The sequence below is a fragment of the Pongo abelii genome, chromosome 9, assembly GCF_028885655.2.
Source record: "Pongo abelii isolate AG06213 chromosome 9, NHGRI_mPonAbe1-v2.0_pri, whole genome shotgun sequence".
Classification (NCBI taxonomy): Eukaryota; Metazoa; Chordata; class Mammalia; order Primates; family Hominidae; genus Pongo; species Pongo abelii.
The window spans coordinates 124,303,670-124,330,076 of NC_071994.2; the positions used below are offsets into that span (position 1 = coordinate 124,303,670).

General features: G+C 37.4%; 1 protein-coding gene across 18 annotated transcripts in view; it reads left to right on the plus strand.

The window, feature by feature from the left end:
- The window catches only part of LOC100459434 (tubulin-specific chaperone cofactor E-like protein), a 161,081-nt gene that overhangs the window by 44,036 nt on the left and 90,638 nt on the right, over positions 1 to 26,407 (plus strand). For 3 of the 18 annotated variants that reach the window (XM_009247169.3, XM_002822595.5, XM_024255729.3), the window contains one exon: positions 18,883 to 22,893. The exons of the other annotated variants lie outside the window; for them this stretch is intronic. In XM_009247169.3, the coding sequence (XP_009245444.1) occupies positions 18,883 to 19,201 (319 nt within the window). In that variant the 3' untranslated portion in view covers positions 19,202 to 22,893. Of the gene's footprint in view, positions 1 to 18,882; positions 22,894 to 26,407 lie in introns of those variants that run through there. 18 annotated transcript variants of the gene reach the window in all.

Below are 26,407 nucleotides of genomic sequence, written 5' to 3' on the forward strand. Positions count from 1 at the left end.
CCTAGCCTCCTGTGCCATATCTACTGCTCTGCCAGTTTTTCTCCTTTTTTCAATTATTCCAGTTGCTCAGGGAAAAAACATTGGAGTCATTCTTGATTTTTTTCTCCCACACCCCACATCTAGTCTGTTTTTTTTTCTTTCAGTTCTACTTTCAAAAACTATGTATAGAATCTGACTACTGCTTCCTATCACTTTAGTCCAAATCCTTCATCATATCTTACTTGTGTTATTGGAGTAGCCTACTGACCAGTCTCCCTGAGTCCACCCTTGCTCCCTTAAGGCCCGTGCATCTCATAGCAGCCTGTTTCTAAGAACTCAAGTTGATTTTTTAAAAAACAACAGAGGCTGGGCACAGTGGCTCATGCCTGTAATCCCACCACTTAGGGAGGCCAAGGCGTGTGGATCATCTGAGGTCAGGAGATCGAGACCAGCCTGACCAACATGGAGAGACCCTGTCTCTACTAAAAATACAAAAAAAATTACTTAGGCATGGTGGTGCATACCTGTAATCCCAGCTACTCCGGAGGCTGAGGGAGGAGAATCGCTTGAACCCGGGAGGCGGAGGTTGCGGTGAACCGAGATCACACCACTGCACTCCAGCCTGGGTGACAGAGCAAGGCTCCGTCTCAAAAAAAAAAAAAAAAAACAGACAAAAAACAAACTATCCTTACTGTTCCTCACACACTTCAAGCACACTCCCTCCTCAGGCCTTTGCACTTTGTTCCCTGTTCAGAATGCACCAGGCTACCTTCTTCATTCTCTCCCTCACTGACACCTTATCCAAGATTCCTTCTCTCCTCACCCAGTCTAAAATAGCACACCTCTGTCTCCTATAATTCTCTTAACCTCCTTTTGTTAATATTTTTCTTGTCACTTATCAACACCTGACTTACATTTCTTGTATATTGTCAATCTCCCCCCATGGTACTGTAAGCTCTGTAGGAGTAGGGACTGTTTCTGTTTTGTACCTTGCCATCTCCCCAGTGCCTAGAGCGGTGCCTGGCAGTATAGCAGCTGTTCAGTAAGGTGATTGAATATTCACTTTATACTCTGAGAACACTAAGGAGGACTTAGGTCTGCTGGAAGAGGGTACTTTCCTGGAAAATGATTGAGTTAATCTGGCGACGATGAGGGAAGAATATTCTAGACAGATGTGAGTACATGGGAAGTAAAGGTACAGAGGTATGAAATATCTTTATGTGCAGTGAACTACAACAATTTGATATGACTAGTGAAAAGTAGTAAGTGGGAGCTGGGCACGGTGGCTCACGCCTGTAATCCCAGCACTTTGGGAGGCCGAGGTGGGTGGATCACTTGAAGTCAGGAGTTCGAGACCAGCCTGGCCAACATGGTGAAACCCCATTTCTACTAAAAATACAAAAAATTATTCAGGCGTGGTGGTGCATGCCTGTAGTCTCAGCTACTGGAGAGACTGAGGCAGGATAATCACTTGAACCTGGGAGGCAGAGGTTGTAGTGAGCCAAGATTGTGCCACTGCACTCCAGCCTGGGCGACAAAGCTAGACTGTCTGAAAAAAAAAAAGTAGTTAATAACTGGGAAGTAATAATACATATTATGCTGGGGAGGAAGGTAGGAAACAGGGCAGTCTGTGAAAGACTTTGGTATGCTGTGCTCAGACAGTAGGGCTTACTCTTATAGACAGTGGAAAACCATTGAAAGGTTTCAAGTTGGGAAGTTAACTGGAGAGATTTTGGTTTGTATATAGAAGAAGAAGCTGAACAAATTTACAAGAAAAAATCAACCCCATCGAAAAGTGGGCAAAGGGTATGAACAGACACTTCTCAAAAGAAGACATTTATGCAGCCAACAGACACATGAAAAAATGCTCATCATCACTGGCCATCAGAGAAATGCAAATCAAAACCACAATGAGATACCATCTCACACCAGTTAGAATGGCGATCATTAAAAAGTCAGGAAACAACAGGTGCTGGAGAGGATGTGGAGAAATAGGAACACTTTTACACTGTTGGTGGGACTGTAAACTAGTTCAACCATTGTGGAAGACAGTGTGGCGATTCCTCAAGGATCTAGAACTAGAAATACCATTTGACCCAGCGATCCCATTACTGGGTATATACCGAAAGGATTATAAATCATGCTACTATAAAGACACATGCACACGTATGTTTATTGCGGCACTGTTCACAATAGCAAAGACTTGGAACCAATCCAAATGTCCATCAATGATAGACTGGATTAAGAAAATGTGGCACATATATACCATGGAATACTATTCATCCATAAAAAAGGATGAGTTCATGTGTTTTGTAGGGACATGGATGAAGCTGGAAACCATCATTCTCAGCAAACTGTTGCAAGGGCAGAAAACCAAACAGCGCATGTTCTCACTCATAGGTGGGAATTGAACAATGAGGACACTTGGACACAGGGCGGGGAACATCACACACCGGGGCCTGTTGTGGAATTGGGGGAGGGGGGAGGGATGGCATTAGGAGAAATACCTAATATAAATGATGAGTAATGGGTGCAGCACACCAACATGGCACATGTTTGCACGTTGTGCACATGTACCCTAGAACTTAAAGTATATAAAAAAAAAAAAAAGCAGCAGCTGAGAGAGACCCAGAGACTTCAAAACTGAGACTAGTAAAGGAGGATATGTCTGGTGGAGGTTGCTTATGTCTTTTTAGAGAGATTATGTGTATTAAGACTGAATTTCACTCTAGAATTTGAACTGGTCCTCAGAAAACACATTGTGAAGTTGTACTTGTTGTCTGGTATTTATAGCCCTGATTTCTCTGAGGGTATAGAAATATCATTTAGAGAGAAAGAAACCTCCATGTTTGTGGGTCTGGCACATAGTAAAGTGTACATGTTTATTATTTTTGCCTTGCCCTTGATTAGACGTCTATCCACATTGCTTATATTTTTCAGTGTTCCCTTCATTTTGTTTACTTTCTCTCTCCATTTCCTCTAGGAGATTGAATCTAAATTGCTTCTTTAGTGCTTACCTAATACACAGTCATCCTCTTTAATTTTAAAGAGAAAAAAAGAAAAAAAATGCAACTTTTAGAAATCAACATATCATATGTCTTTGGGAACTCAATGATTTCTTTTTGTTTTTGAGGGCAGAGGTAGGAAGTAAATGAATTGATTTAGGGTGGCTTTTCAGACTTTAAAATTTTGCTTATCATAAGGAGGAGTCTTAAGAAAATAGCTCCAATGAACAATTATTTGATAGAAAGAGGAAGTACCATTGTCAGAGATGGTGGCAATGCCAGAAACAGGTTTTCTTAGAGGCTTTTCTTTGCCTTTTCTTTTCTTTGGTACCTTATTTTCTGTTTGTCCCAACTAATCCCTAAACTATGTCCTGCGAAATCCTTTATGATGGCAAGGATTACATTAGGAATTCCTCAAATGCTGAGTTGATTGTCATTAGTGGTATGCTTTTTAAAATATGGAGAGTATGTTTTTCCCTGCTTAAGACTAATGGCTTTTCTAAATAGAGCTGATTGTATCTCCATGTTATTGTGAGAGCAGGCAGCAGCCTGTATTTGGACACCACCTCAATGAAGGCTTATTTTGTCTTGGATGCTGGAGAAATCTTAGTGTGCTGTGTCCGTTACCTCATATTCCTTCCAGACAGAGGACCTGCTGTTGTGAAGGAACATTTCTATACTGGACATGAGTCTCCTGGGGTTCTCCATATTGCCATGCTCCATCATCCTCTGACAAGGGCCGTGACACAGCACTCCTCACATTCAGCCGTGAGTCTGAGGAGAAACAAAAGGGGCATTCTCCTTGGTGCACCATGGAGAGCCTCTGAAATGTTAGCTTTCCCTGTTGCTTACAGCCTTTGTCATTCCAGTTACCTTGGACTTTATTTTGACTTCTTACCACTTTCCCAGCCCAGCAGAAGACAGACTACCTTCCTAATCTTGATTGGAGTTATATACAAGTATTTGGATATACTTGCAAAGGAGAGAGAGAGTGAGAGCCAGCCCTCCCAAATCATGGGCTTGGGGGAAATTATCTTTGCTGTCTGAACTTTTGCTTTGGCCAGGGCAGGGGGCCAGTTTTATCTTTTTCATTTTTGTTTGCTTTTTGTCAGTAAAACAATACTAAAAAATATTGAGAGTAATAAAATATTCTTGTTCACACTGTTCAGAACTGATGATAGTTAATATTTTATTCTACTTTGAGTTTATTTTTCATTAAAAAGAAATAATATTATACATAAAATTGGAATACCTTTTTTCTACTACTCTCAGTCCTATTTCTTACTCCAAGAAGTAACCACCAGCAGAAATTTGATTTGTATCCTTGATGTCTATTTTTCATATTTTATATCTCCATTAAAATATAAAGTAGCATTTTATAATTCTTTATTAGTATGAATTGCTATTTCTTCCCTCATACTGTGGCTTTTCAACCTGGTCTTTTCGCCTTGTATTTTGTTGAAAAAAACTTTAAAATTTTAATGTCTGATTTGTCTATCCTTAACTCTATGCTTTATTCTTATTGCCTCTTTTTAAAGAAACCTGTTTTCCCCCAAAGTTCACTTAAGTTCCTAATTTTTTTCTAAAGGTGTTTTTATATTTATGACTTAAATCTACCTGGAATTACTTTTTATGTATAGTTTCAAACAGAGATCTGGCCCCATATGGATAATTGGTATTTATCACTGATCTGCAATGCCACATCTGTCAAATGTAATATTTTTTGTATGTATGCTTCTGTTTCAGGACCCTGTTCTATTCCATTGGTGTATTTGTCCATCCCTTGTACTATTACAACATTGATAAATTACTTTATATTGTCTTAATTCCTAATAACAGTAAGATTCCCTACCTTGTTGTTGCTTTTCAGATTGTTTTAATTATTGTAGGCCCTTTTCTCTTCCATATGAATTTTAGGATCAGCTTATAAGTTCTATAAAAATCCTGTTGTAATTTGGATTTTGATTACATTGAATTTTATTTACTTACTTGAAGAGAATTTACATTGTGATGCTATTATATATTCCTATCTGTGAACATAGAATGTTTTTTCATTTAACTCAGAATATTTTTTATTTCCTTCAGTAATGTCTTCTAATTTTCTTGCAAAGGCCTTTGCGTCTTTGTTAAGTTTCTTTTTAGGTATCTTAAACATTTTGTTGCTATTTGAAGTGAAATCATTTTTTCTGTTATCATTTCTAATTGATTATTGTTGCTCTATAGAAATGTCACTGTTTTTTTTATGGTGATCATGTATCTGTCAGTCTTACATATAGAGTAGTTAATCTTCATTTTCTTTTGGATTTCTATGTAGACAGTCGTATCTATACATAATTTTTATACCTCTTTTTTTCTTGGATATGACCTCCAGTATAATATTTAAAATGCGTAGTAAAAGAGGTCATCTTTATCTTTGTCCTCACTCGACAGGGAATGCATCTAGTTTCAATATGTAGATATGAATGCTGACTTTTGCTATAGGGTTCTGATAGGTTCAGGTAGTTTCTATCTCTATTTTTCTAAGAGTTTCTTTTATTACGAGTAGACATTGAATTTTGTAGAGTGTTCTTTTTGCATTGAGATGAGCATATTTTCTTCTGTAAATTTTAATATGATACATTTTCAGATATTGAACCATTTTTGCATTCCTAGTATATTCAACTTGGTTGGGAAATATTAAATTTTCTTTTTAAACATGTAGAATTTAATTTTATAATGTTATTTGGGATGTTTCCATCTATTTTCATATGTAAAATTGGTCTGTAATTTTTTGTGGTTCTTGTCTGGTTTTATGAAGGTTGTACTAGCTTCAAAAATGAATTGAGTTGGTGATTTCATATTTTTTCTACTAAGTAACTGTTTCATTCAGATTTAAAATTTAATAATCACTTACAATTTGGGGGTAGGTGTTTTAATTTTTGAATTGTTATATTTAATTTTCATTTGGATGGGCAATACTTCTACATGGAACCTGATTGGAAATTTTAAAAAGGATGTATCCACGAAGTAAGTCTTCTTCCCATTTGTATCCTTAGTAGCTACTCAAGTATTTGGCCCCTAGGCAGCCACTGATACTATTTTCTTGTTATAGTTTCCATCGCTATTTTGTGCATAATTTTTGTACACAAGTGGTCACAAAACAATACATTCTGTATCTTGTCTTTTTCATTTAACCATAGATCTTCAATAGCATTCTATGTTGAGGGTCTTTGTGATTTTAAAAATGTACTATGTCAATATTCATCTCTTTTTATTCATAATAATGTCTATTTCTGCCTTTCCATTTTTTGTTAATCAGCCCTGCTAATGACTATCTTTTAGTAGTGTCCTTTGTTTAAAGTCAGATTGAAGTATGTGACATAAATTTTACCCCTTTTAGTGTACATTCCTGAATTTTGACAAACACTACAGTCATAGAACCACCAATGTAATCAGAATATAGAACAGTTCCATCATCCAAAAAAATCTCATACTCCTCAACCCTTCTCCCTGACTCCTACCCCCTGGCCACCACTGATCTGTTTTCTGTCCCTGCTGTTTTGATTTTTCCAAAATGTCGGATAAATGGAATCATGTATGTAGTCTCTTTTTAATTGAAATTTTTATTGAGATAATTGTAGATTCACATGCAGTTACAAGAAAGAATACAGCAAGATCCCATGTACCCTTTACCTAGTTTCCCTCAATTGTAAAATTTTGCAGAACCACAGTACAGTATCACAACCAGAATCTTAATGTTGATGTTGTCCAGTGATCTTACTGAGACTTCTCAAACTAAAACATACACACACACACTCACTTGTGTGAGAACTTAAAACATACACACGCACTTGTGTGTGCATTTTATTGTGCGTGAAGGGGTTATTTTAACCATCTGGAGGACCTCATTCAGCATGAATTAAAGCTTAGTATATAGTCACAGTAATCAAGAGATTGTGATACTGGTTACAAACGTACAGATCAATGGAACAGAAAAGAAAACCAGAAATACACCAAAACAAATATACTTTCCTGATTTCTGAAAAAGGTAGAAAAGCAATGCAATGGGGAAAAGACAGCCTTTTCAATGGACAATGTTGAAGCAACTGGACGACTATAGGCAAAAAAATGAACCTCAACCTAAATCTGTTGGGAAGAGCTGAGTGTTGGGAGAAGCTGAGGCATCATGTTGAATGATTCCTCACACTTTATTCTTCCAAGATTGTTTTAGCTATTTTAGGGCCTTTGCCTTTCCATATAAATTTTGGACTAATTTTGTCTCTGTCTGCAAGAAAACTTTGCTGGAGTTTTGACAGGAATTTTATTAAACTTATTTATAGATCAGTTTGGGGAAGGTTAATATTTTTAGTATGTGAGACCTTCCAGTGCATGAATACAGTATGTCTCTCTGTCTAGGCCTTCTCTGATTTCTTCCACTAGCATTTTGTAATTTTCAGCGTACAAGTCCTATACATCTTGTATTAGATTTACACCTAAGTACAGTCATGTGTAGCTTAATGACAGGGATACGTTCTGAGAAATGCATCATTAGGCGATTTTGTCATGTGAACATCATAAAGTGTACTTACATAAACTTAGATAGTATAGTCTACTACACACCTAGCTTATATGGTATAGTTCATTTTCCTGTATGGGGTAGGATACGGATTAAGTGTTTTGTTTTGGCGTATGGGTGCCAGTTACTCCAGCAATATTCACTGGTAAGACTATCCTTTTTCTGTTGAATTGATTTTATACCTTTGTCAGAAATAAACTAATCATATAGGTGGCCCGTATTTCTGTATTCTGTGTTTATTGACCCATGTCTGTGTCCTTTTGCCAGTACCACACCATCTTGATTACTATAGCCTTATGGTAACTGTTCAATTAAGGTAGTGTGGGTCCTCCAACTTTGATCTTTTTCAACATGATTTAAGCTGTTCTAATTCCTTGCCTTACATATAAATATTAGGATATGCTTGTTGAAGTCTATGAAACATTCTTCTGGGATGTTGATTAGGATTGTGTTGAATTTATAGAATAATTTGTCCAGAATTTACATCTTAATAATACTGAGTCTTCCTGTCCATGAACCCAGTATCTCTTTCCATTTTTTTAAGTATTTTTTTAAAAAATGGTGTTGTGTATTTTCCACATAAGGATTCTGCACATATTTTGCTACATTTTATTTAAGGATTTCATGTATCTTGGTCCTGTTATAAATAGTACTGTTTTAAAATTTCAAATTAAGTTGTTCACTGCTAGGCATAGAATTACAATTGGTATTTGTAATTGACTTTGTATTCTACAGCCTTGCTAAATTTATTTATTAATTCTAGTAGATTTTCAATAAATTGTAGACAGTCATATTGTCTGTTACTTAGCACAGTGTATGTCTTCTTTTCCAACCAGTATGACTTTTTACATTTTTGTTGTTTTTTGGACCTTATTACACTGACTTGGACCTCCAATATAATATCGGAATAGGAGTAGTCATGGCAAACACCCTAGCCTTTTTCCCTGTTTAGGAAAAAATCATTCATTACACCACTAAAAGTGATGTTAGCTATAGGTTTTTTTGTTCATGACCTTTATTTGATTAAGGACATTTCCTTCTATTCCAAGTTTGCTGGAGCTTTTGTCATGAATGGGTGCTGAATTTATTCAAATGCTTCTTCTGCATCTATTGAAAAGTCTATACCATTTTTCTTACTTGGTGTATCAATATAGTGAATTATATTAATTGCACTTTTAACCAGCCTCGAATTCCCAAGATAAATCCCACTTGGTTATGATGTATTATCTTTTTTATATGTTGGTGAATTTGATTTGCTAATATTTTGTTAAGGATTTTTGTGTTTATGCTTATAAGGGATATTGGTCTGTAATTTTCTTATAATGTCTTTGTCTTATTTTGATATCAGGGTAGTACTGGCCTCATTTATGAGTGTTCTCTCCTTTTTTTCTGGAAGAGTTTGTGTAGAACAGTGTTATTTTCTTCTAAAATATTTTGTAGAATTTATCAGTGAAGCCATCTGAGCCTGGTGTTTTCTTTGCTGGAGGTTTTAACTATGAATTAAATTTATTTAATGGACATATAGCATGATTCAAGTTATCTGTTTCTTCTTGAGTGAGCTTTAGTAGTTTGTATTTTTGAAGGAATTCATCCATTTAATTATGCTTGTTGAATTTATGGGCATAAAGTTTTTCATAGTATTTGCTTATCATAAGCCTTTAATGTCTATGTGGTCTGTGGTGGTGTTCCCTCTTATAGTCCCAATATTGGCATCGTCTTTTCTTAATCAGTCCAGCTAGAGGTTTATCAAATTTGCAAACCTTTTTAAAGAACCAGCTTCGGGTGTTATGAGTTTTCTCTGTTTATTTTCTGTATTTCATTGATTTCTGCTCATATCTTTATTTCTTCCTTCTTCTTGCTTTGGATTTAATTTGCTCATCTTTTTATAGTTTTTTAAGCATAGATCATTGATTTGAGACTGTTCTTTTCTATTATAATATTTAATTCTATAAATTTTCCTTTAAGCACTGCTTTAAATACATTCTGTAATTGGAATTTGTTACATGTTAGTTTTCATTGAATTCAGATATTTTCTAATTTATCTTGTGACTTCCTCTTTGACTCATTGGGTTATTTACAAGTATGTTGTTTATTTTCCAGATATTTTCCTTATCTTTCCAGGGATTTTCCTCATCTTTCTGTTAATTATTTCTAGTATAATTTTATTATAGTTAGAGAACGTACTTTGTACTATTTCAATTCTTTTAAAGTCTGTTGTGGTATATTTGAGGTACATTTCTGGTTTAGAATATGGTCTTTCTTGGTCAGTATCTCATACGCACTAGAAAAAAGTGTGTATTCTGATATTGTTGGTGGGCATGTTTTATAAATACCAGGTCAAGTTGTTAATGTTATTCAGGTCTTTTATATCATTAACAGTTTTCTCTCTGCCGGTTTTATCAATTACTGAGAGGAGTATTGATTTATCCAACAATAATTGTGAATTTGTTTATTTTTATTTGTTGTTCTACCAGTTTTTGCTTCATTATTTTTGTGTACATATCTGTTTTTGGATACATACGCATTTTGGATTGTTATGTCTTTCTGCTGGAGCTCGTCTCTCCCTGTCTAATGGTTTTGCATTTGCCTCTAAGCAGCTCCCCTAACTCCTGGTCCAGAACCAGCTCTTATAATGGAATTTGGAGAACCTGTCCTGCAGTAATTACAGAGCTAGTGCATATTCCTAGTCTTAAGCACCAAGTGATTTAATTCAGTTCCTGGTGGTGGAGCTATCTTTTTATTCTTTTACTTATTAGAACCATTGCTCTACAAAGGTAGCCTTAGGCAGTGGATCTGCACGAGTTTTCTTTTTTTCATCCTCATTTCATGCACAGCCTCTCATCACTCAATTCTACCCCTCCTTCAAGCAGGGAACCTGGCTGTAGTTCCCCTGCCTCCCGTGAAGCACGTGAAGCACACTCAGTCTCCTTTGCGTTGTATGACCTGCCTCCCATGAAGCATGTGAAGCACACTCAGTCTCCTTTGCATTGTATGACCTGCCTCCCGTGAAGCACGCTCAGTCTCCTTTGCGTTGTATGACCTGCCTCCCGTGAAGCACGCTCAGTCTCCTTTGCGTTGTATGACCTGCCTCCCGTGAAGCACACTCAGTCTCCTTTGCGTTGTATGACCTGCCTCCCGTGAAGCACACTCAGTCTCCTTTGCGTTGTATGACCTGCCTCTCGTGAAGCACGCTCAGTCTCCTTTGCGTTATATGACCTGCCTCCCGTGAAGCACACTCAGTCTCCTTTGTGTTGTATGACCTGAACTCCTTACTGCTTCTGCTGCTCTAGATTTCTAGCCTGGAGGTCTTGTAGTTTTAGTTCTATGATTTGTATTTCTGTTCAGTTTCTGGTCCATGGAGATGCTTATCATTTTTGAGACTGGCTATATCTTCTTAGATTTCAACCTTTTATATTTTATCAATTTTTACTCTATGTTTGGAGCAGAAGTGCATCATGTTGATAAATGTGGATTAAAATCATTCTTTTAACTGCTGTATGGTATTCTATCATATGAAGAGATCACATTCTATTTATCCATTACTAGATGATTTTTGATAGCACTTGAATTTAAGAAATAGTGAGTTGAAACAAATGTAGTTCCATGACTTAAGCTCTGTTGAAAAACTAAATGGAAAATACTAAATTCACTTCAAGATACTTTGCTATATGTGTGAAAGGTGACATTAAATAATTCTGGAGGTAGGTGAAATGCAGATATTTGGGGAAGACAAGTGGGAAACATCTATGGCTTCAGGTAACTAGGAGAATGAGCTCTGTGGTGGAACTCATAAAAAGAAAAGAGAGTCCAGAAGTGAATTTTTAGGACTCCCCAAGTGTAGGTGATAATAAGAGAAATGAGAACTCTTGAAGAGAGATTGAATGGGGACATTTGAAATGTAGGAATGAGAAATTAATTTCTAGAACAATATTTATTATTGCAGCAAACCACTAAGATGATGAAACTAAAACAGTGATAGATAGTCTCAGAATAACACCTGAGTTCTAATCTCCACCCTTCCTTTCACTAGCTATGAGGCTTTGGGTTAACAAACTGGGTCTCAATTTTTACATCTGTAAAAGTATGTAATAGATGGTTTCTAAGATTCCTCCTACCTGTAAAATGTGATGCTTATGTGTTTTAATAAGTGGAATGTTGGTGACCTTGAGAAAACCTTGAGTAGGTTGTCAAGTCCCAGTTGTAGAATGTTAAGGAGGTTTCTTTGATGTCCCGGGATATGATGCTACATCAAAAGTGAGAAAGCATACTATAGCAAGAGACATTAGATAACAGCAGTCAGAAGATGTTTTGAATGTACTTTTGAATCCCTCCCAATGCCTTGGGAGACCAACTCAATAAATGTTTTGTTTTTTTTGAGATGGAGTCTCACTCTGTCACCCAGGCTGGAGTGCAGTGGTGCAATCTTGGCTCACTGCAACCTCCACCTCCCCGGTTCAAGCAATTCCCCTGCTTTAGCCTCCCGAGTAGGTGGGATTACAGGTGCACACCACCACGTCTGGCTATTTTTTTTGTATTTTTACTAGAGATGGGGTTTCACCATGTTGGCCAGACTGGTCACAAACTCTTGACCTCAGGCAATCCACCCACCTTGACCTCCGAAAGTGCTGGGATTACAGGTGTGAGCCACCATGCCTGGCCATATTTTTCTTTTAATTAATAAAACTTCAAGATTTGGTTTAACCAAGTGAACCATCTAGGATTTTTCATGTTTTATTTGTTACATTTCTTAAAGAGAGAGATGTATGTATTAGGGATTTATTTTGAAGTAATATAGCATTACCTAGAGTAAAGACTTCGGTTGATTCAATATGTGTCTGCATTTGAGGAATGATAGATTAACAGAATTGTTAACTTGAGGCTACTATGTAAGCTACCTATGAATACACCTCTAGACAGTTGTAAGGGATAAATAGAGTATTTCTGAGATACTTATGATCCCATTGTTGCGTAGCCACCTGCAGAAAATGTAAATCCCCTTATTTTTCTCTAGGATACTCCTAAAGATTGTGAATTTGGAGATTTGATGTCCAAATCTGAATGCCTTCTGCCGTTGGAAAGTCCCTGATTTTAGACAAAGTTTCATTTTACAGTTTCCTAAAAATTATGTAAAATATATACTGTTTGTTTTATTTAGTTAGGATCGTTTATAAGGCTAATCAAACCTGAGAAAAAAATTAATGTTTGTTTTAGGTTTTATAATAAATAGAAACACAGACTAAGACATGGCAGTAACCTATAGTCTTTTTCAAATAGTGTACCACATCTTCCTATTCTGGAGTCACATATGACTGAATTGTGATTGAGGAAATGCCCCCAGGTCTTGGGAATCAAGAGTGAGGATTGGCAAGATGGAGAAACAGGCATACCTCTCCTAAGAATGACCACCATGCTACTAAAATCTGCTCTTATGTAACATTAGACAGGTGTGCCATGGACCAGGACCTGAGTGTATGAAGGCTTGCTTATTTGCACTGGGAGTAGAGCTAGCCTGGTTCCACCACAGATGGCTTCATTCTCTGTTCCCCTCTTTGTTAGTATCACCTTCAACCCCACTCTGCTGGTAGCCTGATTTCTAACTGCTTATGATTCAAAGACCCCTAAGGTTGAAAGAAGCTTTTCTCTCAGTGGGTGTTTTTATTTAATAAGAAGGGGGAAAAACACACCAGTTTGCTTGTGGGTGGTATTCTTCACAAGGTTGCAGCTAGCATTTGGTTTCCATTTATCACTCTCAGTTGCCCACGTGGTTATGCTGGCCTTTATGCTGTTTGTAGTAAATTTTGTTTTACTTGTGATTGGCCATTTTCTGTTAGAAGGTCGTGGTGGAATGCACCAGAGAACTTCTGAACACAAATACGGCATACTTTACATTTTAGCATTTGATGATTGTAATACATCCTTATCGGTAATATTTTCCAAAGTAGGTTTATAACACTTTGCCCACTTCAGAAGTGGGGCTTATGAATATTAAATACTTGTTAATGGTCAGATGAAGATACTGATTGGTAGAATATAAATCAAAATCATTAATTTCAGAGAATGCTTAGTCAGCAGAAACCATCTACCTCTTCAGAGTATACTTCAGGAAGACATTGGAACTAATGCTAAGAAAAGCTCAGGCATGCAATGCATGCAGTATAGTTCAGTTTGGATGGACTTTTGGATAATGAATAAAATATATAAGCTGAAAGACTAGGAGAGAATTGCTTTCTCAAATTTACTGGATATTTTGTAAAATCATGATTTCTTACATTTACTAATTTTTCCTGCTTAAAGATAAGTGGAAAATAAGAAAATTGGGAGAAAACAGATTATCTTGAAACCATGATTTTTATTTATGTAACTTTTAAGGGAATATATATATATATGTATGTATAGTAAATCACAAATCTAGTACTCTTTCTTCTTTTGTATTTAATAGTGAATATTTCTCAGAGCCCACATCCAAAGCCTACCCATCTATAAAAGTCTGCTGGCCTTACCTATAAATTAATAAATAAACATTGATTTTAAGATTTAAACAAGTGGAAAGGAAGGTGCAGAAAATGGTAATGGTGATGACACAAAATAAGGTTGGAAAGTTATGAAGGAACCAGATCATGGAGGGCTTTTTATGCTTATTGTATTCGTTTTCTATTGCTGCTGTAACACATTACTATAAACTTAATGGCTTAAAGCAATGCCTACTTAGTATTTCACAGTCCTGTGGGACAGAAGTCTGGGCACAGTGTGACTCAGCTGGGTTCTCTGCTTAGGGTCTCACAAGGCCAAAATCAATGTGTCCGCAAGGCTGTTTTCTATATCAGAAGCTCTGGAGGAGAATCTCTTTGCAGGTACAGTCAGAATGGTGGCAGAATTCTCTTCTTTCTTATACTTTTCATGTGTGCCATCTTCAAACCAGCAATGGTGTGTCAGGTTCTGGTGCTTTGACTCTCTCTGACTTCCTCTTTTGCTACTAGTTGGAAAAACTCTGTTTTTGAAGGCTCATATGATTAGATTAGGCCTACCCAGATATGGGAGCCAAAATTCTGCCTACCACAATCATATTGAAGAGTTAGGGCTTTGTTTTGATGGGTATTACGTGATTTTAAGTAAAGGAGTGATGTGATACAATTTGGGCTTTATAACAAACCCTGTGGCTATCATAAAGACAAGGATTGTCTTGGGGCCACCCTGAGGTCATGGAAAGCCATTAGCTATTTTAAGAAGAAGCCACCCTGAGGTCATGGAAAAGCCATCAGCTATTTTAAGAAGAAAGGGATTTCATACAGAGAATAAAGTGCTTACAAAATCTGTGGAAGGGCTGGAGGAGCAGACTTAGGCCTCCTCTCTAGGATTGGCCATGGAACTGGCCCACCAAGGGCACTGCTCACCTTTGTAAGGAATCAGGGAAAGGGAAAAATCAGCAAGCTGCTGTCGCTGGTGCTGATCACACCACTTTAGCTGTGATCTGGAGATCAGCAAGCTGCTGCTGGGGTCCTTGACTCTAGAAACAGACTGCTTGAACTGTGTGATCTAGTCATTTGGAAGCCTCTACCCAAACTATTTCCACACTATATCTACTAGATCTACTGCCTCTTTCCAGGGCTGTGATTGATAGAAGCTAAATCTCATTGGCAAGAGAGTGTGGGAAATGTATTTTTCAGCTTTTCAGTCTTGGTAGTACAGGAAGGCCTACCAGGAGGAGGTTGAAACAGATATTGAGAAAGCTCATCTAGTTTATGCAGCCACAAAGAATTGTAGCAATCTAGGTTATTAATTATAGTGGCCTGAATTTGTAAGGTGGATGAACAAGAGAAATGCAGATAGATTCATGGGATACATAGGAAGATAATGAGTGGGATGTGGTAATTGATTGAATGAGAGAAGTGGAGAAGAGATAGGAGAGAAAGAAATAAGAATGACTGTTCACTTTCCGGCTGGGATAATTAGATAGTTTCCAGTGCCACTTACTGAGATACGAAAGACTAGAAGAGAACACAGTTGGGGAGTGACAATTATTTTTGAACCTGTTGATTTTGAGAAAACTGAGACTTCAGAGTGTCTGAATTTATAGGTCATTTAATTTTTAGATGTACTTGCCCATTTATGGAAGGTAGGCTAATTTCTGAATGTAGGTCATAATTTTGTTTACAAATATGTTTATGGTTGAGATTAATTCAATTGGCTATAACGTCAAGTATAAATGAGTCTAGGAGTATACAGTTGTTACTGTGTTTTAGTTTTATATTTAAGTAGATTCAGGGCTTATCCCTAGTTCTTTAATCTCATTGTTGAGTAGTGTGGTTTTGTTTTTGTTTTTGTTTTTTACCAGAAGGACTCATGGTGCTCTGTTTCTTAAGTTATTTCTTATTTTAGAATATCTGCTTGTTAAATTTATTTCTGAAAAAAAACTTGGTGCCTTAGTTCATTTTGTGTTGCTATAACAATACCACAGACTTGGTAATTTATAAAGAAAATACATTTATTTCTCAGTTCTGCAGGCTAGAAAGTCCAGTATCAGGGTGCCAGCATCTGGCTGTGGCTTTTCTACTGTATCATCCCATGATGGAAGGAGGAAGGACAAGAGAGGAAGAGAGGGCTGAACTCACTTTTACCAGGATAACTAGCGGACTCCCTCTATAACAGCATTAATCTATTCATGAAGGCAGAGCCCTTGTGACCTAGTCGCCTCTAAAAGGTGCCCCCTGTCAGCACTGTTGCACTGGGTATTAAGTTTCCAGCACATGAGCTTGGTGAGGGGGAGCACATTCAAACCAAAGCACTAGGTTAGGTATAATATTTTTGGGCCATTCTTTCTAATTCATTTATTTGGGTCTGTGGTGGTGGTGTTTTGCTCCTCAGTTTGTTTCTTTAGCTCTGCAGTCTCCATTTTCATCTCATTCTGCAGTTTATCATTTGTCTTTGAGTGCTGGTTTTTATATTCAAGTACTTATTAATTTCTAGACTTTTGAGTTTTGTGTTTTCTTTTTCTTCAGTTGTGTTTTCTTTCAAATTGAGTTCTGCCTCTGTCTTTTACTTATTATGTGTTCCTCTCCTTTATTCTTTTTGCTGTGATATGTGCTCAGTTGCTATTTTGTGTCTCATCATCTTGCTTGTGCTTGAAGTGGTCACTTGTCTTCATGTCATCTCTTTGTTGAAATGTAGTATGAGTAAATTCTCTTTGTCCACTTTGACATTGTTACTTTTGTTACTCCTAGGCAAAATTCGAGAGCTAGGGTATTACAATTTTATTTTTCCATAGCCTGAAGCTAAAACATCTCTAGAGTTGGGTTCAGTTCTTATTTGACCACTGGGTTCTGCTGTCTTTTCTGAGATTTTGTTAAATTTTCATAACCTAGTTTCAGTTATTTGAAGGCATATACTAGGATATGGGGTGGGGAAAAGATACCCCTAGACTTTGAATCATCTTACCTTTTCAGTTTAGAGCCTTGGAAAATTTCAAGTCCTGGCAGCTTTGTGATTGTTTGTTTGTTTTGCTTTGTTTTGTTTTGTTTGCCTTTGCTAAAATCCTGACATCCTGAAGTCCCACCTAAGTAGATTTCAATCATATATATATATATAAAATAATAATAATTATTATTATTTTTGTAAGACGGAGTCTTACTCTGTCACCCAGGCTGGAGTGCAGTGGCGCAATCTCAGCTCACTGCAACCTCCACCTCCCGGGTTCAAGCGATTCTTCTGCCTCAGCCTCCTGAGTAGCTGGGACTACAGGCACGCACCACCACACCTGGCTAATTTTTTGTATTTTTAGTAGAGACAGGGTTTCACTATGTTAACCAGGCTGGTCTTGAACTCCTGACCTCGTGATCTGCCCACCTTGGCCTCCCAAAGTGCTGGGATTACAGGCGTGAGCCACCGTGCCCGGCAATCTTATATTTTTTGATGGTTGTGTGTGCTTTAAAATAAGCTTCAGAGCAGCAGTAATATAATGTAAATATTTTATTTGTTTATGAACATAGAATTTACAAAGTGTTTACTCATTTGTTATTTTATTTAGTTCTTATGATTGTCTTATACAGTAGGAAGGGCAGAAATTATTCCTAATTTTACTAATGAGGAAATTGAGATCCAAAAAGACAGTGAGTTGCCAAGTCACACAGCTAATTATAAAATGGAGTCAAGACCCTGAAGACAGAGCCAGGGCTATTTTTACCATTCCCTGTTATTCCACTTATTGGAAATGATTACTTCCATCTCTAAGCACAGCAATCTTTTTTTTGTTCTTTTTTCTTTTAAGAGATGGGGTCTTGCTATGTTGTCCATGCTGGTCAAACTCCTGGGCTCAAGTGATTTTTCCCCTTGGGCTTCCCAAGGTGCTAGGATTCCAGGTGTGAGCCACCACACCTGGCCACAGTGGTCTTACTGTATGTTTAATGCACCCACAAACCTTATTATGACACTGATTTTAACTGAGTTAAAGCTGAAAGTGGTGTGGAGGAAGTAGGAGGATAATTTTATGTGACTTGTATTCTGATCTTAATTAAAGTGACTTCATTGTATCTTGGTTTTAATAAAACTAATATTAATTTTATTCAGCATTTTTTCCCTTTCTGGTACGTAGGAAACTTCTAAGTGTCCTTGATAAAATCAGATCTAGATCCTCCAGGGCTGGCAGTGCAGACAAGATTTTCTCTATGGGAAACATGACTTTGTGGGCCCTATTCTCATCTCTGTAATTCACTTTCCTCTTGGTGTCTTTTGCTTTGTATTCCTTCCTTGATCAAGAAACATGTATCCCTTACTTACCACTTTTTTCCAAGAATGTATTCTTAATTCTTCCATCAATTCTATGTATTACACCTGAAATTAGATTGGAGCATTCAAACAAGGCATCTCTGAAAGAGCTTGGTTAATTGGTAACAAAGAACTACATGTTTTTGTGGTTATGGCTTCTCCAGGCCTCAGAAACTGCTGGCCTCCTTCCATCTTTCCATCTATTCCCAAGGGGTACATGCCTAGATACCTGCCCTTCTTGATGATGACACCCAAGAAAGCAAGTTCTACAGAGAGATTGGACTTCTATTGTCTTTATAGTGTCTACTTTTCTAGGTTCCATTTTTTCCCTAAGCCTGTTCTTATGTAATAATCGATTAACAGTAGGCATAGTGACCGTCTTCAGGAAAAATGATTCCCCAGTTTTACTGTGGCTTCCCTAGGGCACTCATATTAGATCACAGAATCCATAGGAGTCATGTGATAGAATAAGATTTTTTAAACATGTTGAGCCTAGTAATATTGTTCATCTGTAGTTGGGAAGAAGTCCACAGTACATGTGCTAGTAGTTTAAGCTGACAGTGTTGTTGTTTTTAATCCTTCTAGGTATCATGAACTGATCACAAAATATGGGAAGTTGGAGCCTTTGGCAGAAGTGGACCTAAGACCCCAGAGCAGTGCAAAAGTAGAAGTCCACTTTAACGATCAGGTGGAAGAAATGAGCATTCGTCTGGACCAAACAGTTGCAGAGCTAAAGAAACAGTTAAAAACTCTAGTACAATTACCCACAAGCAACATGCTTCTCTACTATTTTGACCATGAAGCACCCTTTGGCCCAGAGGAAATGAAGTACAGCTCTCGGGCATTGCATTCCTTTGGCATTAGGGATGGAGATAAAATTTACGTGGAATCCAAAACAAAGTAACCTCTACCAGCCTTGTGAAAACATACACATAAGGACTTGTTGCAGGGCATTTGTTTTTAATGTGGTTTTCTTTAGGAGGGAGAAGGTTGTTTTTGTTTTGTTTTGTTGTGTTTAGGTTTGGGAAGGATTTTGTATATTTTTCCCCCTGGAGTGAGTAGGGGGCCATTTTTGGGTATTTTCTACCACAGATTTATTTGGCTCAGCCAGCGGAATTGGCCACATTTCCAGTGTATGTGCCCTGTCTAAGGAAAGATGACAAAGAAATCACCGACTTCTTACTGTGTTCACTGGGATCTGCCTGCCACTTGGTTATCATTACTGTTGGGTGAACTTGTGAAGGTAACATGAACAGTGTAGCCCCTTAGAAGGGTCTCATAGAGAATTTAAACAGGGTGACAAGGAATCTTCACAGGAAGGGCCAGAACTTCTCTCTCCCAGTTCTTCCTTCCGCTACCCTCCCTCCTTGGCTTTTTTGGTTCAGTTCCATTTTTTTCGTTTTGACGTGTGGTTTACCTAATAGTTTTGTTCTGTTCATAATTCTTATTTCTCAACCTGGGTGATTTTTTTGTTCTCATTTCTCCCTTTTGAAATAATTGAAAGTGTTTTAAGCATTTTTCAACCTGATTCTAATCTCAGGTATGCAGTAAGAAGCTATAACTCTGTTAGAACCTCGAAGAAGAGTAGATGTAGAATGAAAACTCCAGGAAAACTTGCAGTTATTCTGGAAGCACCGGCAGAACAGTCTGATCTCTTTGTATGTTACTAACTCACTTTTAATGTCCCTTGTACATTATGTCAGCCATTACTTTCATAACATGAAATATGTCAGATTCCAGAGTTCTTTTATTTTTGCTTATTGAATGTATTTCCTCATATCTTTCTTTTTCATTACTTTAAACTATTGGGAATTGAGGCCTGACTTCATAAATAATTCAATAGAGTCCTGGATACATGCACCAGGAGACTTGAGAATTAGCTCATAAACTGTCTGTGGTGTGTGTGGGAAATGAAGTTGGGGGATGTGGGGGAAGAACTTATGACTTTCCCACCTGTGTCATCCATTGGAAGCCCTTGCTCTTGCACTTTGCATTAAAAGTGGGAAACATTAATCAAAGGGAGCTTTTATTCCCAGGTTTTCCCTAGGACTTTGTGATGTCATAATTGAACAATTCTTTTGTTTTACATTTCAATTTAGTTGCCTCATAGAAGTATAACTGCCCAATCTATGAGTAAAGTATAAGTGTCAAAACTTTACAATTGCCTCCAAGTCATATTTTTTGCAGAAGCACATTTAAAGCACTTTTCTGTAAAAGCTAGTTCCTTACCTGCTCGGAAATCTTTTTGTTTGTTCTTCTATTCCTTTGTTAATCAGATATAATCCCTTTCTTTAATGTGTATTTTTCTTGGTCCACCATGTTTACAGATGGGAGACTTGAGAAATACTTAGCATAACTGGGGCAGAAAGTGTGTAAGTGAAGTATTTTTCAAAGAATGCAATTATTATCTGATTGCGTTTGACCTTTTGACCTTTGTTACATAATTCTACCCCTCCTACAAATTTAATTTTTTTATGAAATTTTTAGGTGACTTGTAAATTCTTCATGTATGAGGAGTTGTGTTTATTAATGCTACTTTTTAAATTTTCCTGTGCCATGTGGCAGATGTTTATTCTCTTAATGCACTTCAGGTTTGCTATCTGTAAAGCCTTTGACCCAGGCCTACTGAGTCAAATCTACATTCAGTGTAACATTAAAGGTGGAAACCAAAGGGTTTGAGAAAGATGAATAAGGCCTATTCTCCTTCTGCTGCAGGCTTTATCTTTCAAAATCGTAAAAATGAGCAATGGAGATCCAGGCTGGGTATAGACAAGAATAATTATTTCTTGTCTATAAGAAAATAACATTTTCCTGACAGATTTTTGGAAGTAGGAAAAAAGTATGGCAACAGTGTCATGAAGATTGAAACTGTAGGTGCTTTGTGTATGTATGCATGAGTGCAGATGAGTTTGAGAGAGAAAAAGTGTAATTGAGCCCTTTGCTTTTGTCAGCCTGGGAAACAGATGCGTTCTTATTTTTTGAAGTTGTGTGACCCTGGACTGTCCCACAGCAGAAGGCAGAACAAACCCTTATGTTATGCTTTAATCATAAGTGGAATGGTCACAATTAATAAGATATTTTATATATGGCAAAGTTTTATGAAATGCTTTTTTACTATTAGAGACCTGTTTCTTCTGTTATTACAGAACACAGTGTTTATCAACTGTGGACATAATTCTTTTATTATACAGTTGCATGTAAAGGGAGCTTCTCATTTAATTCAGCGGATGTGGGTATTTTTAGGGCATTGTAATTGATGGTTTTAATAATTGCTGAATAATTTTTGATTAAGAGAAAAATGTAATACAATTACTGGTCTTTTAGAGTTACAGAACAGAAGTTAATGAAAAAAGCTATTTGAGCATGTGTACTTACAGATTCATTTGGGTGGCTGAGTAAAGATGCTGCTTTTGAAATAAAATTGGTGCTGTGTAGACACTTGTAACCAAAATTATTTTTATAACAGAACTAAAAGAAGGAGAGAAGAGACCATGGACCTTTGAGTTTACATGTTATACCTAATTGATTGTCTGCAGCTTATCTGTATTTTAATATTGACTTTGTCCAGATTCAGTGAGAGCATAGTATTGACATTATGAGGCAAAATGCTGTCATAGCCAGTATTACTGATACGTTGCTACAGGCACAATGTATGGAACATAACTTTTCTAAAATAGGAATTATTTCCAGTTATGAAAAAGGAAAAGAGTAATAAAGAAAACCAACTAAAACCCAAGGGATCCTTTCTCCATGTGGGTGAATGGCTGCCAAAGCCACAGCAGACATCAATTTTTGAATTGGAATTGTTGAGATATCCTAGATTGCTTTCATGGAAAAAATCCAGAGTCACGCATCTTTTTTTATTGTTAAGTTTTTGCAGCCTTTTGCCAGCACTGCCATAAATACGTAAGAAAGCAGCAGATAGTATAAGCCCCTTGTTATTAAGAGTTCTCAGTTAATATTAAGGCCAAAATATAACTTGAGCTAAGTATAACAAGGCTGAATGCTACAGTGTTGTTTTTAAAGATTTTGCTTATTTTTAAAGAAAGGAAAATTCAGTTCTAACCAGATGTTCCAGCTATGTTACTCAACCAGCAGTGGTAGGAGCAGAGAGCACTTGCACTAAGAGCTGATCACCATTTGAGGTGCGCGGCTTAACGTACATGTGAGTGTAGCTTGCTACATGAAAATGCTAGGCTCTAGGGCATGTAAAACATGAATACAGAATACTAGATTGTTCTAAGTAATGTCATTTCTGTTTATGAATTTGATTTTTCCCTTCATTTCATGTCAGATTGAAAATGCAAACAAACTGCTCTCAAGAACACCCAGAAGCTGTGTTACCAGATGTGTTGTAAACACTCTACTATTTTTCATAGGTGCTTCCTTGAAATATATGTCCATTGTAGTGGTGGAGAGGGACTGGACTCTCTCAGGCTCTTTACTTGCCAGTTGTCTCCCGCAGTTAATGGAAATATATATACATATATATATTTTATTTAGAATATAATTTAAACATGAAGGTCTATTCTTTGCACTTTTTATTAATATATATATAGATAATCTTTTAAAAAATTAAAATTCAAGTCCATTTTCTCTTTGTGTTCTGATTTTTTTTCTGGAGTGTGGGGTCAAGGTATATGTTTATTTTTATATAGCTAAAAAGGTTCATTGGTTCTGTGGTTGAGTTCTCTGGAGGATTGACCCAAACTAGTAAAAGTATGACCATTTTGACAAATTTAATTGGAATTTTGCCAGAGTTGAAAACTACAAAACAAAGATCCATAAGAAACGTGTTATTACTTTTCTGTTAGCAAAATCTTATACTTCTGACATGCTCTTTATACTGCTTTTTTATCCTTTGAGGATAAACCCTCTCGAGATACTGGGCATCACCTTTTATGAGTAAGATTGAAAAATCTCATTTGTTGAAATTAAAATTTGCCAGTTCTTATTCAGGGGCTGCTTTTTTCCTTAGAAAAATAGTTTTTTATAAGTATTAGAATTTTGTACATTTGAACCCTGCTTGCTTATCAATAATTTCTTGGTAAGCCATTATGAATTAACCTTGCACCAAGGATTAAAGTCTAAGGACTGTACTTTATTTCTGTATTTAAGAGACAGAGTCCATTCACTTCTCTTTCAATGCCTCAGAAATACATAAGTATCATGACCTGTTTAAGATTATTTCTGCCTGCTATTCAAATTTCAAAGAATTGTAATTTAAGCCTCTGTGCTACATTTTATTTAATTACTATTTAGTATGAGCTTCTCTGAGTTCCTGCAAAGTAGACATGTATCAAGACATCCAATAACTGTTGGACTGGAAAATACTGTGACTTTCTCTAGTTATTAGAATGCATTTAAAACAAGAAGGTTGACTTCTGAAGTCACATTTCTCTTTCAGTTCTTCTCTGGAAAAGAAGTTCCTGTTTGGTCTTTACAACAACCCTGCGAGGTCAACACTCTTATCTCCATTTTCTTACTAGTGAGGAAGTTGATGCACAGATAGGTTAAGTAATACCAAAAGTCACATGGCTGGTAAATGACAAGACCAGGATGCAAACCCAAGCAGTTTGGTTGCAGAACCCATGCACTGACAGCTGTACTGTAGGGCTGACTGCTAAAGTTCCCCAGCACACACCTTTATTGTTAGTCTTCCTTTTCACGGAAAAACTAAAATGAGATGTCCTCAATATCCATTTACTAAATTGATTGGCTCTGTAACAAAATCACTGATGTGGCTGATAGCTCTAGATCCAGACTGGAATTTGCCCTCTGTTTTCCAGAATTGTGAAATTGTGGTTGGGACATACCTGTTGCCCTCCCTTCTCTGAAATGCCATATTGGACACAGGATGGGTGTTACTCACAATAATAAATGAACAAGTAATGTGACCCAAAAAGACTGATGATTTATTTTTTAACCTCAGGACATTCTAGAGCCCCAAAACTGGTTTCAGCAGATAGCCAAAGGTGAGAGAGATCACTCAGTTCCAACTCAGACTTTTATCAAGGAGGCATAATGTTCCAAGTGAACTTAAAATGGGCATTTATTGAGGGAAAACAATAATTTAATGTTCCAGGAGCCGTTATCAAAGGTTTTGTTATTGGAAAGGATGAGGCAGTCACACTACTGTTCCTCCTTAAAATTCAAGAGAGAGCCTTGTAAAGAATGTAAATATTACTTTAAAAATAGAGGAGACAGCTTTTCTATTATGGTCTGCAAGATCTAGATCTGTCTAAAAAAAAAAAAAATGGAATTTCATCAGATCATTCCGACTTGTCATCCTTGAATGCTTCTTAGTCACCTAAGTAATACAATTAAGGTGTTAAATAAATAAGAATGAGACTAGGGGAAGCAGACATCAAATAATACAGACTAAAGAGAAAAATGTTTTCTGAAATATTTGATACATTTGAGGGCAGATGTAAGTTTTATTCCATTGTTAGGGAATACAACTAGGACAATAGGAACTGTCTTGGTTGTGTTAAAATTTTGTTTGCTTTAAATTTAAATTTCATTTTTCCGTTACCTCATGCATTTTGAGGATCCTGCTATGGACAACATTACCATTTTCAGGGAGAATGTAAGTATAGCCTTAGATGTAATCACCTTAATGAGCTAGATCTAGGAGGTTAGACATTATTCAATCAGTGGATAAGTGGTAGAAACATCTGCATTACAGAACTATCTGGACTCCATGGTAGATCATACAATGAAGCAAAACAGTTGTAGAGGGCTTGTAAATTTATCAAAGACACCAATGTCACAGATTCTGTTGTCCAGGAAGCAGATGCTAAAGTGGAGTTGGGAGTGCAGAAAGTTTGCTGGGGAGTAACACCTGTGAAGGAACAGAGGAAGAAGTAGAGTTGAGCAGGATGGACCATCAGACCATGCTACAGACCTAAATCAGTCAGCCCAATAGGATGCTCTGGAGCAAAGATTTTCCATTAGATAATTCCTGCCTTGGCCAGAAATGGCCAGGGCCCTTTACCAATGCTTTTCTCAATCATTGATTTGGGAATGCTGCAAGAACATAATCTCAGCTTGAACACTGATAGAGATGCTTAAGGAGCCAACAGTTGGAAGCTGTTGGCTAACCGTACACCTTGTAGCTGGAAATCATTCCTTTTCTGAGGGTGGATCTGAGTTGTGCATCTTAGTGTCTGCCACGGTCCACTCATGCAATGCGTAGATCCAATTTTCCATCCATGATCAACGGCAGCTCCTCTAGGGCTCTGGTGGGCCTCTCTATCTGAGAGGAAACTTAGAAGAGGGAGGCTAGGAAAATGGCCTAAAACCCCTGTCACTGCAGTTGATTTCAGAGTGACAGCTGGTACCCACTCTCTCCCTCTTCCGCTATCCATTGTAACCCATTGGCTTTTGTCTCTCTGGTCTCAGTGGCTTACCTGGTGGTTTCACTCAAACCTTAATCAACCCTTAATTCCTTATAGTCTGAGTCCTTGGTAACAATATGCTGCTTGGACTAGGGTTGCTACACTTGTCCATCACAGTCCTAATTGGGTAAGGGAGTACCAAGAGGCACCAAAATTGGTCACCTGAGTTCCATATGTTATCCCTTGAACCCGATGTATAACAATAGCCCTGCCTTCTCCTGCTGATCAGAGTCAGCTACTCCTAATGAGATGACGGTTCATGTTCTTGCCTGCTAGTCTTTGCACACAAGGAGCCCAGTGTGTCCAGGCAGCATTACAGCCATAGCTTATCATTCAGCGTGGCGTGACTCTTGCCATGTCCCCTGGTGAGAATGTACCCTCTTGAGGAACCAGGACTTCAAACTGCATAGGCCAGAGATGAGGGGTTGGGGAGCACAAAGTCCCCCAGTAATCACTGGGAGTAATGGCAAGTAGGGCCACTCCTGCCTTCACACCTTGGTTCCTGGATCCATGTAGTCTTATTACTGGGGACACGGCACCCTACAAAGGTCTCCGACTCCCTGTGTACACAGTATCCTGGAGAATAGCACCTCATCCTTGCACAATATTGTCTTCAGGGTGGTGCTTCACCTACTCCTTAAGCAATTTACTTCAATTCTCACCTAGGCTGGCATCTTCTGCTCATACCATCGCTGCTCCAGCCAGTGAAT